At 38.7% G+C, this 15,697-nt stretch overlaps 1 protein-coding gene across 1 annotated transcript in view; it reads right to left on the bottom strand.

Annotated features, from left to right (window-relative positions):
- Positions 1-15,689, bottom strand: part of LRIG3 (leucine rich repeats and immunoglobulin like domains 3) — a gene marked incomplete at its 5' end in the record, with an annotated part of 66,950 nt that extends 51,261 nt beyond the window's left edge. Inside the window, 3 exons of the mRNA XM_014517871.2 lie at positions 9,070-9,144; positions 9,246-9,308; positions 15,634-15,689. Coding sequence (XP_014373357.2) covers positions 9,070-9,144; positions 9,246-9,308; positions 15,634-15,689 — 194 coding nt within the window. The remainder of the gene's footprint in view (positions 1-9,069; positions 9,145-9,245; positions 9,309-15,633) is intronic.
- Positions 15,690-15,697: the final 8 nt, after the last annotated feature.

Here is a 15,697-nt window from a genome sequence, read left to right as displayed (position 1 = left end):
GAGCAGGGCCCTGGGTGTCAGCCAGGGGTAGAGGGCACTGGCCAGGTCCTTCAAGGGGTACTCAGTCCCTTAGCGGCACTTCTGGTTTTGCCACCAACATTTCCAGGCTCAGCTATCGGCTAATTGGCCAACAGGACACCCCCCCGCTCAGCAATAGGTCACGATCTACGTTTATATTTATTGCACAATTACCTTGTTAATTATGCAATAAGTTTACACCAGCTACACATGCAAATTAACTATATGCTTTAAAAGGGTCCAACCAGATAGAGTTATTGTTCAAAAATATCAATAGCTGGTTTCTGTCCAGCTTTAATCTGCATGTGTAAAAGACCACAGCTGCTGGAATCTCCCAGCTGCTGGGGAGCATAACACACCCCTGGGGCTGGGAGATCACAGCCAATGCAATTTTCCAGCTGCAGAGGTGTGGGGGTACACAGAGCAGCGGCTTGGAGATTGTAGCTGCTGTGATCTCCCAGCCATTGCTATCTCCCAGCTGCAGGGCACTCCACACACCCCACCAGCTGGGAGACTGCATCAGCACCCCATGGTTGTGGGAGTTAAGAATCCCACAGCAGATAGGGCTCCCAGTCCTGCTGTGCCCTATGCCCAGGACCAAAAGTCCCATACCTGAGGGGGCTCCTGGACCTGACTGTGCCACATGCCCTCATGGAGTGCAGCCAGGACTGAGAGCTCCCTCAGGTGTGGGACTCTTGGTCTTAGCTGCACATGGTCCCTGCAGCTGGAAGTCCCATCAGCAAAGGGGGCTCCCAGCCATAGGGACCTTCCTTTTGCTGATGCAGGAGGAGTCCAGGATCAAGCTCCCCCTATACCAGCAATAAGTCAGGATTGGATTTAATGCATGATCACACAATCACACCTGCTGCCATGAATATAATTTTGCTCTCTGGTAGGTGCTCCTGGTCTCTCTCCTCCCATTTCACAGCTTTGGAAACTCTTCAGCAATTTTCAAAATTAGAAATCCACCCCTGGGGACCAGATTTTATCAGAAGCTAGAGCTTCAGCTTTAGTTTAGCAGGAAAGGAAGGATGAATCAGCTAACGGTTAGACTCTGCCCTTGCTCTATGCAGGCATAAGCTTTTTTTTTTTTCCAGTTTGCCTTTCAAAAACAAGGTGCACATTATATTTCAAGGCATGGAGTATATGAGAAATAAGGTATTCTGAAATATTCAATAAAGCATTATTTGTGTGAGGTCATAAGATATCTATACTTAGGTCTGTATTTTTACATGAGCCCATTAGTTAACTAGGATCTATTTTGCCAATATTTAGGCATCTTTGAAAAGGACATTATAGAAGTGCTTGCAGTTCAACAGGTGGCTCTTTTTATGATGCAATACTGAAACTGAAGAACAATAATCTTCTTTAACATTTTAATATGGTAATATCAAAGACCCTAATCAGCTAAGGTAATTAAAGATCATATGGTACCTTGTATGGTACCTTTCACAATGGTCTTGCAGTTACAGCCTGGCACTAAGGTCAAATTACATGCCGAGTCGAATTTCCCCACTACCTAGCTTCTGTCATATTGGATGAAATCTATTTCTCTTCCTTTCCTAAAGTGCTTTGTAATGATGCAGTACACTAGTACAGTTTCATATATCAGCCCAGAGATAGCTGCAAGTATTCTCAAATATACTTTAGGGGTCTGGAATTAAAGTGGTTACACAAATGTAAGTAAGCTTCATGAACCACAAAGCTCCTCTGAAACATAACAGTGCCCAACAAAGGACAGTGGTCAGATGATTTTTGAAAGTTGAATGAATGCACATTTTTGTGGCTTAGTTTCATACTGCACTTGGGACAGGAGAAAGAATTAAAACATTAGCCATGTAAGACTCTACATGTTTCTTCACTATAGAGTTAGCCCAAGCCATATAAACTCATACTATGGATCTCACATGAGGATGGTCACATTAAGAAAAAAAAGGCTTATTTGCCTTGTCCACACAAGTGCTATAGGTGGCACCAAAATTTCTGAAGGTAAGATTTTACTGCAGTAAACTTGGCTACTCTATGCATTACTTGCTTGTACTTTGCGGCAACTTGTCAGTTCTTCCTGGGCATAAATTATGAATTCCAAGACAGCATTCAGGTGTTACTAACCTGCATCCTCACTCTAAAGTGTGCCCTCAAGGTTTAGTCCAGTGGTTTTCAAATTGAGCTACGCATACTCCCAAGGTTATGCGGCACTTCATCATAGAATACATACCTAAGTTTTACTAACAGCAGTGGTGCTTCTGATTGGACAATGTACAGTGAGCAATGACACTGCTGACATCTGTGTTGACACTCTTAAGGAATGAACATGCAGATACATGTAGGGGCTACGAACAATAATATTTTGCAGGTAAAGGGAAGCATGACCAAAATAAGTTTGAAAACTGCTGTTTAGTCTATACTAGCTTTCATAACAACAAGCTTAACATAATAGCACTCCCTCAATCAAGTTAAATCTTGTTCACATACAAAAATGCTAGAGTCTGGCACAGCATTTGAGATAACTCATGTAAAATGTACAGTGAAGACAGGCCTTAAAAGGTACTTATCAAGTCTCTTCTTATTACACATACAACAGATTCAGAGATTTAACATAGCATCACCAGTTCAATACAAGCTAGGGTGCCGTGCAGAACTGAAACCAGCAAAAGCAGCCTTAATAGACTCAAAATAAAACTTGTTCAAATTACATTAAAAGAAAAATGTCTTTCTGTGTTGTAGTAAGGATGGAATACTGTTGTAGCCAGCCATGATGGTCAAGGAAAACATGAGAAGCAAGGTTTTTTTAGGGGCAATATCTTTTATTGAACCAATTGTATAGTTGGGAGGAGATGTCAGGCAAGTTCTTCAGGCACAAAGCGCTCGACTGAAGAAAGGCGTTTTGTGCCTAAGGGCATTTATACACATACCTTTTCGTGCATGCAGTTATATATGCGACAAAATGTGCGTCAGCACACAGAAAATGGCAGTGCACTTTCGAATTAAACACCTTTGATGTGTTTTAGTTCAAAAGCACACTGCCGCCACCGCCATTTTCTCAGTGCTGTTTATACAAATGCATGAGACGCAGCACTGGGTGCTTTTAAGAAGTGCGTAGCACTGTGGCACAAACGTGTACACATGCCCTAAAGCTTGTCTAAATCTTTCCAAACTGCACAGCTGGTCCAATCACCACCACCTCCCCCCAAACAAAACAAAAACCACACACACACACACACACCTCTGCTTCTCTGCCTGTTGGACATATCGCATTCACTTCTAACCCAAATACAAAAATACGTAGGCAATTAACAGACCTAGAAGTAATGAAAAAATGACTTGTTTATCTCCCAAAACTGCAAAATTTTGTAACATGGAACTATCACAAGCTTTAAAAACAGCCCCATGTTAATTGTAACTGGTTTTACAACTATTTGAGGAATGCAAAATAAGGAAACATCTAAAATATTTGAGTTCTAGGGGTAGATAAATAAGACACCATTCCTATGTATAGCCAGAGTAAATATTTGTGGCAATTCAGTTTTTAAATCCAGTATCCCCCCAAAAAAAATGTTTATTAAGTTTTTATGACTAGAAGTAAGCATTATAGTAGGGCAAACTGACCAAGTCTACAAGGAACTAGCGATCAAACTCATATAGAGCTTCTTTCTCCTCCTTTTCCTCTTCCCCCCCACAACCCTTAAAGAAAATACCGTAAGGGTGAAGCCAAAGTAGAATAAGTTAGAGAAGTCTATTTCTGTTTTAAAATGAAGGTTATTATTGCAAAAATAAAACCTGAAACTATAAATAACACTAATGATGGCTTCTGCTAAGTGTTCTCCTCAAACATTTCTGAGAAACGTTAATAGAGTGGCAGGTGGGATCCGTTATTCCACAAGCATGTTTGCTAGACATTTCAGGTCTCCCATCAGGAGTTCCATGTTCAGGATAAGTTAAGGTACATTACTCATACAGCCTTCTTATCATACCTGCTTGCAGGAGAAACAATCCATCTACACTATACAACATAGTGCCTTGGAAAGATAAGCAAGCTAGCCCGGATACTAGAAGAAATACTGCAGCTTCTCAACTCACGAAGGGCTACTGCAGCTATACCACTCTTCCAGTATCCAAGCTGACTCATTTATAGCTAAGAAATCTAAACAATATATTCTGAGCATAGATATAGTAGTAGACAGCCACTGATCCTCTGGATCATGGTGTACACATAAGAGGTCTAGTCAGATGCCCAATGAATTTGTTGCTGCTGACAAGTCCAATTTGAGAGTGACACAGCTTGTAAAAAGTTTCACAGATGTTGTCCTAGTTGGAGTCCAAATTTACAGCGTGCTGCTTTCTTCTTTCTCACTTTGCTTCCATCCTCTGGATCAGAGCCACTTCATGCTGAGCTGAACCTAGAGCCAGATGTTCCCTCCAGGTTGGACTGGATTCTGCATGCTCCTCCCAGCTTTCTACATTAATGCTGAATGACTTCATATCATTTTTCCACACATCATGGTACCGGCATAGAAAGTAACCCTGCTTTCTAGAGCCATCTTGAATCTTTCTATACAAAACATTATTGGGGATACAGTCTTCTCCCATTCTCCTGACATGGACAATCCATTGCAACCTATTCTTCTTGATAGTGGTTTCTAAGTGTGTCAATCCTGTGTGTTCCAGTATCTCTAATATTTGGTATTTGGTCTTCCCACTTTATTTTCAGGATCTTACACAGACATCTCATGTGGAAGCTGTTCAGTCTCTCAATATGTCTAGCATATGTAGTCCGTGTTTCTGAACCATAAAGCAAGGATTAAGTATACAAGTCTCATAGATTTCTTTACCTTAGCTGATAATTTCCTGTTATTCCATGCAAATTTCTGTAATCATCCAAAATTCTTAGCTGCTTTTCCAATTCTGTTAGTCAGTTCAGTTTGAAGGTCAAGATTCCTGATTCCTGCGGATCACAGAATCCATGTAGCTAAAACTGTGAATAACACCAAGAGATTTATCCTCCAGAGTGATGTCAGGTTTGGTTCTTTCACCCCTTGGTACATGATCACAGTTTTGAGACTAATTGCCAACCCACAACTCTTGCATGATTCGGAAAATCTGCCCGAAGAGATTTTTCAGGAACGATGCACTGTGGGCAACCAAGGCTGTGTCATCTGCAAACAGGAAATCTCTCAGAATTAGTTCTTTCACCTTACTTTTTACTTTAAGCCTTGCAGTGTTGAACACACCTCAATCTACTCTGTTCTGAAGATGAATACCATCATTGCTGTCCTTGCATTGCACAAAAAAGCAAGAATGAAAAGTAGCCATTAAAAAGCATGGGGGGGCTAAGACACTTCCCTGTTTCACCCCATTGTTGATGTCAAAGGAATCTGACTCTTTGTTTTCATACACTACAATTGTATGCATACCTTGATGTAAAGCACAAATTATGTTCACAGTTTGGGGGGACATCCCAGTTTCTCCGGAACAGTAAAAAGGCCCTGCCTGTTGACTGTATAGTAGGCCTGTGTCAGATTAATAAAGGTTATGTACAGTGGTATGTGTTCTTCTCTACATTTCTCTTGCAGTTGCTTGATCAGAAATATTGTATGAATGGTAGAGCATCCTGAGCAAAAACTGCACAGACTTGCAGGATAGATTCTTTCACCTAGAGACTGCACAGATATACTTTCAGTGTAATTTATCCTGAAATGCAGAAAACCTCTAACAGGAGAGAGAAAATGTTAAGGATGTGTAACTATAGTAAAAGTCAATGGGAAGAAGAAGTTTTCACTATCTAGGAAAAAATTCTTGACTACTAGAGAAACAAACTACCAGGAAAGAGAGGAGCACAGGCAGACACTTTCCACTACATTCCTAAAAGATCTGCTAGACAAAGCTTCTAGCTCCAAAATAGCAATGAAAATGCAAATGTACCTTGTGGAAAGTGTAATCATATCAATTCTCACTATATTAACTTCATGTCCTTTCTCTGCAATTAGAAGAAAAAAGATGCAACAAGGAAACTATGGTTGACTTTGAGAGGATTTCACAACTTCCTTTTTCATAAAAGCTTAGGATTTTGTAGAAGTTGATCAGAATAATGTTTCAAGTACAGTTATTTCCTAATGAGTGGTTCCAAAGAATTTCAATGCATTATTCCATAACTGTTCTCTTCAAATAATTTAGGGAACATATTAACTTATTTTAAGCCCCAAGAAGGTTAACTTCCATGACTGAAAAAACAATTTAACATCATAAAACAAACCTGAGTTCACTTTCATTATGTTTAAATTTTGGTGATATTTGCTAGGCAACGGTTGAGGCAAGGGAAGGTGTGTTGTGTATACTTTTATAGTACAGGCAGTCCTTGGACTTACGACACAATTGATTCCTGAAAATCGCATCTTAAGTCAAAACGTTGCAACTCAGAACCAATTTTCTCATAAGAAGCAATGTTATAAATGGGGGATTGGTTCCTGAACCAAGGACGGAGACCCTATTTTCACCAAAAATACCCCAGGATTTCGTACTCAATCAATTATAGATGAGTAACATAGCTACATTAATGTATTTATATTGTAAATAGGAATCATATTGATTTAGAAGGACTTCTTTGAGGCGACTTTGCTGGACTTTTTGAAGGGCTCTTGGTTAGACTTTTTGAAGGGTTCTTGGCTGGAGTCTTTGCTGCAGGTTTTTCTGGAGTCTTGTCTGCTTTCTTAAAGAAAGTGTCCAAGGAAGTTTGGACAGATGTTCTACAGGAAGACGAGTGACGCAGCGAACTTGTTCACTGGCACGGCACTGGATCGGATCAAGCATTGTAAAGTCAAAACTGATGTCACAAAGTTGAAACTGGGTGTCAATCTATAAACATGGTAAGTGCAAAACATTGTAACTCGAAAAGCTGTAAATCGAGGACTGCCTGTACTGTCAGACTGCTATGGTCAACTTTTATATTTCTTTCTTTTTTTTTTTTTTTTTTAATTAAATTGTGGCCTTTATGCTATTAACAGTTTCAAGTGTGTTAGGTCTCATTTAAAGGGGAACCCCTGAGCACACCAGAAGATGATCTGTTTCCCCAAACCATGGTGTACCAGTCTCTAACTTTCTATTCCAATGATCCATCTGAACTGAGCACTACACTGCATGCTTTAAGAATTAATATTACTTTTGGAATGGAATACAATGGGTAAGTGAATAGGTCTCTTCCATTTCTGATCACAAACAATTCTCTACAGTGGTCATAATACAGATGTGAACATTAGTAACCTTAACTGCACTTAATTGTACATACTCAGAAATCCCGATGTCATACAGAAGCCTGGCATGGACAGCAAGTTGGCTCCCAACCAGCTGATTTGTGCCTTAACTTTTTGGAAATGTTTTAAGTACCTCCTAAAAACTATAAAGAAGAACATTTCCAATATATACACAGTCCAAATCTAATAAAAGGTTTTCTGCGTGTTTTGTCAGCTGGGTAAATTAATGTAAACTAGAGAACCATGGGTATGGGACAAATAACCCAACTAGTGCTAGATTAATTCATTTTTATCAAAAATATTTCTTTTCACAGCTGCAGAGGAATAATTTAAGGTTCTTCTGTACTACAGTTACCATGGGAAGGAAAGAGGAGGCTTTAGGACAAATTCTTAACTTTGCATCTATTCCAATGTTTTATATATGTAAATACATCCTTTATACAAAGATGGCATCTCAATAGCAAAATCTCTGAGATCAAAATAGTGCTTAAGCAACATAATATTAGGCCACTGAAAAAAAATGTAAGCATTAATATAATGTAGAAGTAGATAATGTTTTTAAATTCAGTAGTTATTTGTCAGACACCATCTGCTTTTTTCTTTCTTTTCTGATTTTGATCTGTAAAAACCACATCAGTATCAAATGTCACTTAGTTCTTATTCAAACAGAACACTGCAGACATAGCGGCTGCACCAGCTGACTTAGGTGACCTAGGCCTAAAGTAAAAACAAACCCCTATAAATCACCAGATGTGAGCAATTGACTAGTGATCAATTTAATTAATTGAACAGCTTCCCAAAATTTACTGTATTGTTTTAACCCATCAGTCTTCTTTCCTGGAAAGGCAACTTACAATTTGTACTTAGGGTAACATTTGACCAGAGAGCTAAATATGAGGTATAAACATTTAAAAATTCTTCTGGTAAAACCCCACACATGAAAAAACTTGGTTATTTTCCACTTAAGGATTTGACAGTTTTTACTACTATTTTTTTTAGTACCTTCATAATATACATTTTAGAAAAAGAGAGAGACAACCACAAACAGAAATAGATTTTAAATTCAATCCAAAGGAACGATGGCTACACAATTTTCCGATTAAAATGAAAAATTACATGATCTCTTTTGAGTGTTATAATCCTTGTTTAACTCTATCTGCTTTTACTGAATGTACAAATTGTGGCTTTGATCAAGGTGTTACATTTTAAGCTAATAGGCGGGTTTCTTACAAATATACATTAATACAAAAAAACCTCTACAGGCACTATCTGCAATCACAGGAAGTATACATGCACATACACACCACAAAACAAACACGTTGTAGTACAAGTACTGGACGTGATGTATAATCTAGTAGTCTAGAATCCTAAAATTAAGGAATGAAATACTTGTTGCCCTGAATTCAACAGGGTTTTGCCACTAACTTCAGGGTGAAGTTGCAATTTTAACCAAGATCCACAGTGACAGACTAGAGCTGGTTTTCAAAGCCTACAAATGTGTATACTATTTACTAATTTTTGTACAGCGACTAGCATAAAAAGGTCCTGATTATGGCTGAGGCCTCTGGGCACTGTCACAAGACAAATTAATGCTAAATGCAGTTTTTGTTTATATCTTAGAGAAGCATCAAAAACTACTAGGCTTAAGTTTAATTACATGCATTTTAAACAACCTGCAGTAAATCCCATAAATCAACTTTCCAGCCACAAGCTGTCATACTTCCAAGTTATTTCACTTTAACCTCTAAAACACTTATTTCTACTGACTTTATAGACGCACATAATGCCATCAAGGTCTACTTACAAGGACAGAAGAGTAATATTTGCAGAGACTGGGCCCAGCTTCGGTATGGTCTCCAATTCATTGTTGTTCAATTTTCTACCAACATCATAAAGAAAGAGTTAGTTGTGATGTAAACAAAAAAGTGCATCTTTGTCTCTCAAACATAAGGTTTAAACACAAAGAGAGAAACCACTTACATTTCTTGAAGATTAGGAAGGTGACTCAAATTGATTGAAGATAATCTGTTATGACTTAAATCCCTATGGGGTTGCAAAAATAAATGAGCTATCATTTTTGCCAGAAAATACCGGGTATATTTTGCTAGTTGTCACAATACAATTTCAACCCCAAATATATAATCATTACATGTATAACATCTGTTATTGTTTTTCTGCAAACAAAAACAAATAGAAACTCATGAAGGCATTGTTTCTCAAAACAAGGAAAGTCATTTTAAATGCCTTCCTTACAATCAATAATTTGGAATAATAGCCTATAAACTGGAGATTTGTTTATGTTTTTAAAGAAAGTACCAGAAAAAGTCTTAAAATCAACTGGCTTGCTTTAATTATACAGGACTATCAATGAAATAGGTGCTTAAAAAAATCTTACTAAAGTAATCTCTTTGCAACTGGAAAATTAATGAACAAAGAGGGGCACTTCCGGGTTGTTTTAGATGCACACTCTGTTCCTTTGAGCCCATGTCACTTAGTATTTTCACCTGCTAATCTAAAACAACTTGCAAATCCTACACCCAACAGGCAACGATGACATAGAAACCTCAACTATAGTTCAATGCTTTTATTTGATTCTGAACTCTTCTCACAAAGATGAAAGTAAAACTGACCATAAGTAAGGCACGTTGTACATACAGGTTTCCCTCACTTTATGCTGTACATGCATCCCTGGAAAACAGAGCTTAACTCGAATTCGCATAGAGGGAACCCACTTTACAATGTAACAAATAGGGATACGTTCCAAGACCTTGACTGTACTGACCCCCAGACCCACTTCTACCACTTTTACAAGACAATATTGGTACTTACCAACAGCAAGACAGTACATACAAGCACAGGGTGGTGGTGAATATTACCATAATGGGGATGGCAAGTACAGAAGCACATGTTGCAGATGAGTGAGGAGCACAGATCCACACAGGAGACAATTTTTGGTGTGTGTCACCCCCACAATGCACCGCACAAAGCAGGTGACTGTGGGCTTCCACCACACTGATCACATAAGAGTGAATGTACCTCACATACAACGAATTTTTGGTATAAAAAGGGTCATTGCATAGGAGCGAATTTGCACATACAGAACCTGCATAAAGCAAGGGAAACCTGTATATAAATTTGGCATCCCACACGATATTCTAAAATAAATGTAAATTGTTCAGACAGAGTTCACAAAAAGAGGGGGTTTTGTTTTGTTTCTTTACAGTGATATGAATCAAACTTTTTACTTAGGAAAAGAGAGAGTAAGGACATTTTTTACCCTTAAACTTAATTCAATATTTGGCTTTGGTCCACAGGGATTATAAGAACTATGCAAATAAACAGCCAAAATTCTATGAAGTCATGGCTTTTGGAGCCTAATGCATTACTTTTCTACATGTATTAAACAAGAATTAAGAATCAGCAATTATTTCAACAAAGAGTTTTCAACATTAGTGCTAAAAACCTGCATTTCCTCATTTCTTCTAAAAACCCTGCAAAGGTTTATTTAAAACATGTTTGCCTAAGGACCTACCAGACAGTAACAGACGTGAGTAGATTTGTTCTGCTGGAGTTATAACATGTAAAAAAAAAAAAAAAAAAAAATCTGGCAGAGTCCTTAAACTATAAAAATCCTACAATTACAACCACTGCTGTGCATGATCACCACACTGGAGCCAGACACTTTCACTCATAGCTCAAGCTCACATCCATCTGGAGTCTATCAAGGAAACCATGAGCGTAACAACTTACATTATGTTTCAAACAAAATTTGGTGTTTTTTAACACTGTAGATACCCACAGATTTTCCATGCAGTACCTACTTTTTAAATAGGTACACCCAAATGTTCCACATTGATTTAGGTATCAGATTTTCAAATGCAAGGTAAGAATGAAATATCAGGCTCGGATGAGGCCTTTCGCCTCCCCCATATATAAATCTATGCTTTTCTACTGGATAAAATGTGAACCACAGCCATGAGGCAACAGTTTCAATAGTACCAGTTTTAGAAACAAGAAAAAAAGAAGTGAAATGTATGTTAGGAAAAACTTGAAATGAAAAGAGTTAAAGTACATGTCTCTTAGTAAAGTTTGAATACAAAATTCTAACACATCCCCAAACTCATGTCCCCTGTTATTAAATATATATATATCAGATAGATGTAACTTGCAAGTGCACCAATCTATTTTTCCCCTCACTTAGAAAAAGGAGCTGGCAACACTGAAGTTATTGCTACATGTTTTCCATTCCTGATTTTTCCCAGTGTGTTAAAACCACATTACAAAGGGGAAGAAAAATTCTTCTATGGTTACTTTGCTACTAAAATACTAAAAGCCATGAAAGATGAACTGGTGACTTCGATACAATGTCTAGATTAAGATGAATGAAATTATATCTGAAAGAACTAATTTTCATATTCATATAATGGAAGAAAAATAGGGCTGGAGGGGCCTTCAGAGGTCATCTAATCTAATCCCTTGCCAAAGGCAGAAACATCTTATCCAAAACATCTCATACAAATATTCAGTTAATTTTGTAAGAACATCCTTTCATAGCAATTATCACTTTTGTTTGAAACCAGAATCACAACCTTAGGTATCTGATGAAGTACAGAATCACAAAAAAGTAGGGCTGGAAGGGACCTCAAGTTTGCCAAATACCAAAGAGGGAGTACTTCTTCACAAATTGTTATAATTATAAATTTTTAGACCTAATTTAATTTACAATACTTTGTTATAATTATCATCTCCTTCCTTAGAGAACTCAGAAACCTGAGCCTCAAGTCAAATTTTAAAATGCAAATCCAGCAACAGCTTCTTAATCAATCCCACTGGGACCTTTAGAGCTGCTAATTCAGCAAAAATCAGGAAAGCTGAAAAACAAAAAGCCAGGCTGTAGCTGTTTTAAGACACTGATCCAAAGTGACTCATAAATCAGCTTGCTATGTTCAAGTTGTAGTCTGGAAAATATTGAAAAACAGCTGTGAAAACCATACGGGGTTTTTTTCTGGCAATTCTGGTAAAGAACTAGAGGATTTATAAAATGTAAATACTAAAGATGTAACACAAACACTAGTTGAAACCATCTTTTAGATTTTCCCTTCTGTCTCATTGACAGCTTTAGTGTTCCTAGGTGAACCTGGTAAGATATATTCTAAAATTCCAAAGAGAATTTAAAAATACCGAAGTCACTGGCAAATGTTCAATTTTCCCTCCTCTCTCTTCCCCTCCCCCCCCACCCCCTTCTGGTTATGAAACATTAATTCTAACAAAGCAACATTCTTTCAATCTCAGGGCACACATGCCAGAAGTAAACTGAAATCTAACTTTAAAAGACATCTGTACACAAAGCACTACAAATATTTATCAGTTTTCAATGGACTATCATTAAACTATGCAAAGACCCCATTAAGGAAGATCAGGTACTTATCTCTGATCCTCAAAGCTGGTCAGTATCCCCTGTTTTACATTACACTTTACCCCTATATTGGTAAAATGAATTAGGTAACTGAAGCAGTAACTTCAACTTTGACAAGACAGAACCCAAGTGCAAATATTTAAGCATAATTTTGCTGTTTGTGCTGATACAGTTTGTACCAATCCAACATTCTACCTCACCATCTTATTTTGTTTCAGCGAAAGCTTTGAATGAGAAAAGCCTTTAGGGCCAAGACATCTCTTCTTGACACTAGAAGGTCCTTTACATCAGTCAACATCTTTTTGCCTACGGGAAGAGAGATTGCAGGATATAGGAAGGTCAGAAAGATGGGCCTGATCTCATTTAGCGTCCCAGGACCCACATAGTGGGACCAGGTCCCATTAGTGACTCATATGGGAATTCTTTCCTGAGAAAGGTCTTGAGAACTAGGTGTGATGGATACTTTCTTCCAAAATAGCTTGGAAGCTATACGGCTAAATTATTGGCTTTGTCTACATACAGGAAAGACTATTGTGAAATATTTACTATTAAAAGAATACCATATATGCATTCCATCCAGGAAGAGCACACACCAACTGCTGCAGCTTCCTTAGCCTGACGAAGGGTTTTTGAACCCGAAAGCTTGCTTAATAACTATTCTCCAACCATTTGGGTTGGTCTAATAAAAGATATCAAATTCACCCAAGGAACCTTGTCTGCCTATGTCCTTAGACCAACACGGCTACAACCTAAACCCCCATATATGCACAGTCACTTACTACTAGTAAACAAATGGTTTGGAGTGACCCACACTAAACTCAAACATTTTTTTTCTTTATGTTAATCTGAAAAGCCTTATCTCACACCTCTTGCAATGTAGATTCCAAATACTAAATAGCAGGAAGCAACGGACAATGCCATATATATTACCTTGTTCTCTTATAAAAGGAGAGGGAAAGGAGAAAAGGAACTGAACTTCTAAGATATTTGACACAAACCAAAGAAACATTTACACAAAAGCAGCTGGACCACATGGTTTGGTGACACCTACAAAGATGGACCCCTTGGAGCTTAAGACCAAGTGACACAGCTGTCCAAGGAGCAATCACAGCAGGGTTTCTTACAAGAGGCCCAATGCTTATTTATATAAGTGGAACGTATTTTCTCACACTTCTTTTAAAGGAATGTGAACTTATATCAGGACAATTTACACTACCAAGGGAACTCCGATTAGAAAGCCTCTACTGTGCTAACAAAAAACCATGCAATTTTGTCTTCTGTCTATCAAGAAAGTAACTGTCAAAAGATAGTTTCATGTGATTACTGGTGTAAATGCAATATATTTAAAGGGGGTGTTTGTTGTAGCCATGTTGGTCTAAGGACGTGAGTAGACAAGGTTCTTTGTCACAAGGTAAATCTGATCTCTGTTATTAGACCAACTAAATAGTTATATTTTTAAAGACGCTTAAAAATGAGAGAGAGAAAGTTTCATATAAATTAATTGCATTTCCCTTGGTTTTAAAATCTGTTGTACTCTTAATGTGGATTTTAGCAAACAGCAGTCAGGTAAAGCAATTTTAGTTTTCAGATATATCTAGCAAGGTTTGTGAAAAGATTTATTTTATCTTAAAATAGCTCAAAATAATAGGGGATCCAAATTCATCAGGAAGCACCAAGTTATTGAATATAAAGCAGATCCAATAAGTTGTTAAAATATATCAGTCAACTAAGCCAAAAGGAAAGTTTAAGTTTCTTTTCTGTCACTTCGATCGCCAGATCATGGAAGCATTCACCTCACAGTCATTCTTATGTCCAGTTCCACATGTTGTCAACACAGCCATCCACATTTCATGAATAAAGCAGCATGACCTCCAGACAAGGCAATTGAGCAGAATTAGCCACAACTAATTGAAAGCTTTCCTGTTTACTTTAAAGTGCTTATCTCTACCTGCTTTCAAAATGTAACAGAAAAATCATAAAACTAATACTGAAGTGATTTGAGTAACAAGAAATGAAGAACAAAGGTAAATATAGTTCCAGATTGGGGCAATTGTTTTCTTCCTTTCAGAAAACTTCAATAACTGATCTGTCCATCAAATATCTGTCACGCAAGTAAACTCTACATGCAGCATTTTAAGAGGACAGGAGTATTCAGCAAGTTTGTTCAACATGAACATTATCTCCTGTAGTCACAATACCTTTCTTAAACCCACAAAGCTCTAGCAGAATAAGATCAAGAAGGGCATAAATTCATAGATGTTAGGGTCGGGAGGGACCTCAGTAGGTCAGAGTCCAACCCCCATAAGTGAATGGTGTGTCTTTCTTAGGGCAACCTCTTTCATTCAGCCAACTGTGTAGCTGGGACAACGTTAGGCAAACTTTCGAATGGGTCCGAGAAAGGACGTCTTGCATTCGAACATTTGTCGAACTGGATCCCGGCTACGCAGCTGGCCCAATAAAAGGGATCACCCTCTGATAGCCTTGCCTCCCATACCACTTCTGGACCAACACCCTTGCACGCCTGCCACTGACAGTCCAGCTAGCCAACGCGGCAACTTCCCACAAAAAGAAGAAGAAAAAAGACTTGTCGCTCGAAGTCGAACTCCCGGTTCCCAATTAAGCCACTACAGAGTTGTTTTCTTTCTTTTTCCTTTTAAATCAAGACAGGCCTGACAGCACTGCCAACCACCAGCTCTCTGGAGGGAACAAGTTGTAATAACCCCCTTCTTTTGTTTGCAAAGTTGCCCGTGTCCGCCCCCGGTCTCCTTGCTCTTCTCCCAAAGCAAGGGCATAAGGCGGGGCCCCTCCAGGGGCACGTCGGGACCCCGGGGACGGGGGCTTCGGGGAGCGCTGGAAGCGGGGGTGAGGCCAGAAGCCACCTGTGCGTGTGATGGGGGAAGAGGCAGCCCCCCCAGCCCACCACCAAGTGCGAAGCCCCCCCGGGATACTCACAGCTGCACCCCCGCGGGCGGCAGCCGCTCGGGGGCCCGGCTCAGCTGCAGGCGGGTGCAGGGCC

The sequence above is a fragment of the Alligator sinensis genome, unplaced genomic scaffold (assembly GCF_000455745.1).
Source record: "Alligator sinensis unplaced genomic scaffold, ASM45574v1 scaffold375_1, whole genome shotgun sequence".
In the NCBI taxonomy this organism is placed as follows: Eukaryota; Metazoa; Chordata; order Crocodylia; family Alligatoridae; genus Alligator; species Alligator sinensis.
The sequence above is the reverse complement of the archived record's forward strand: the minus strand, read 5'-3'. Positions and strand labels throughout refer to the sequence as shown.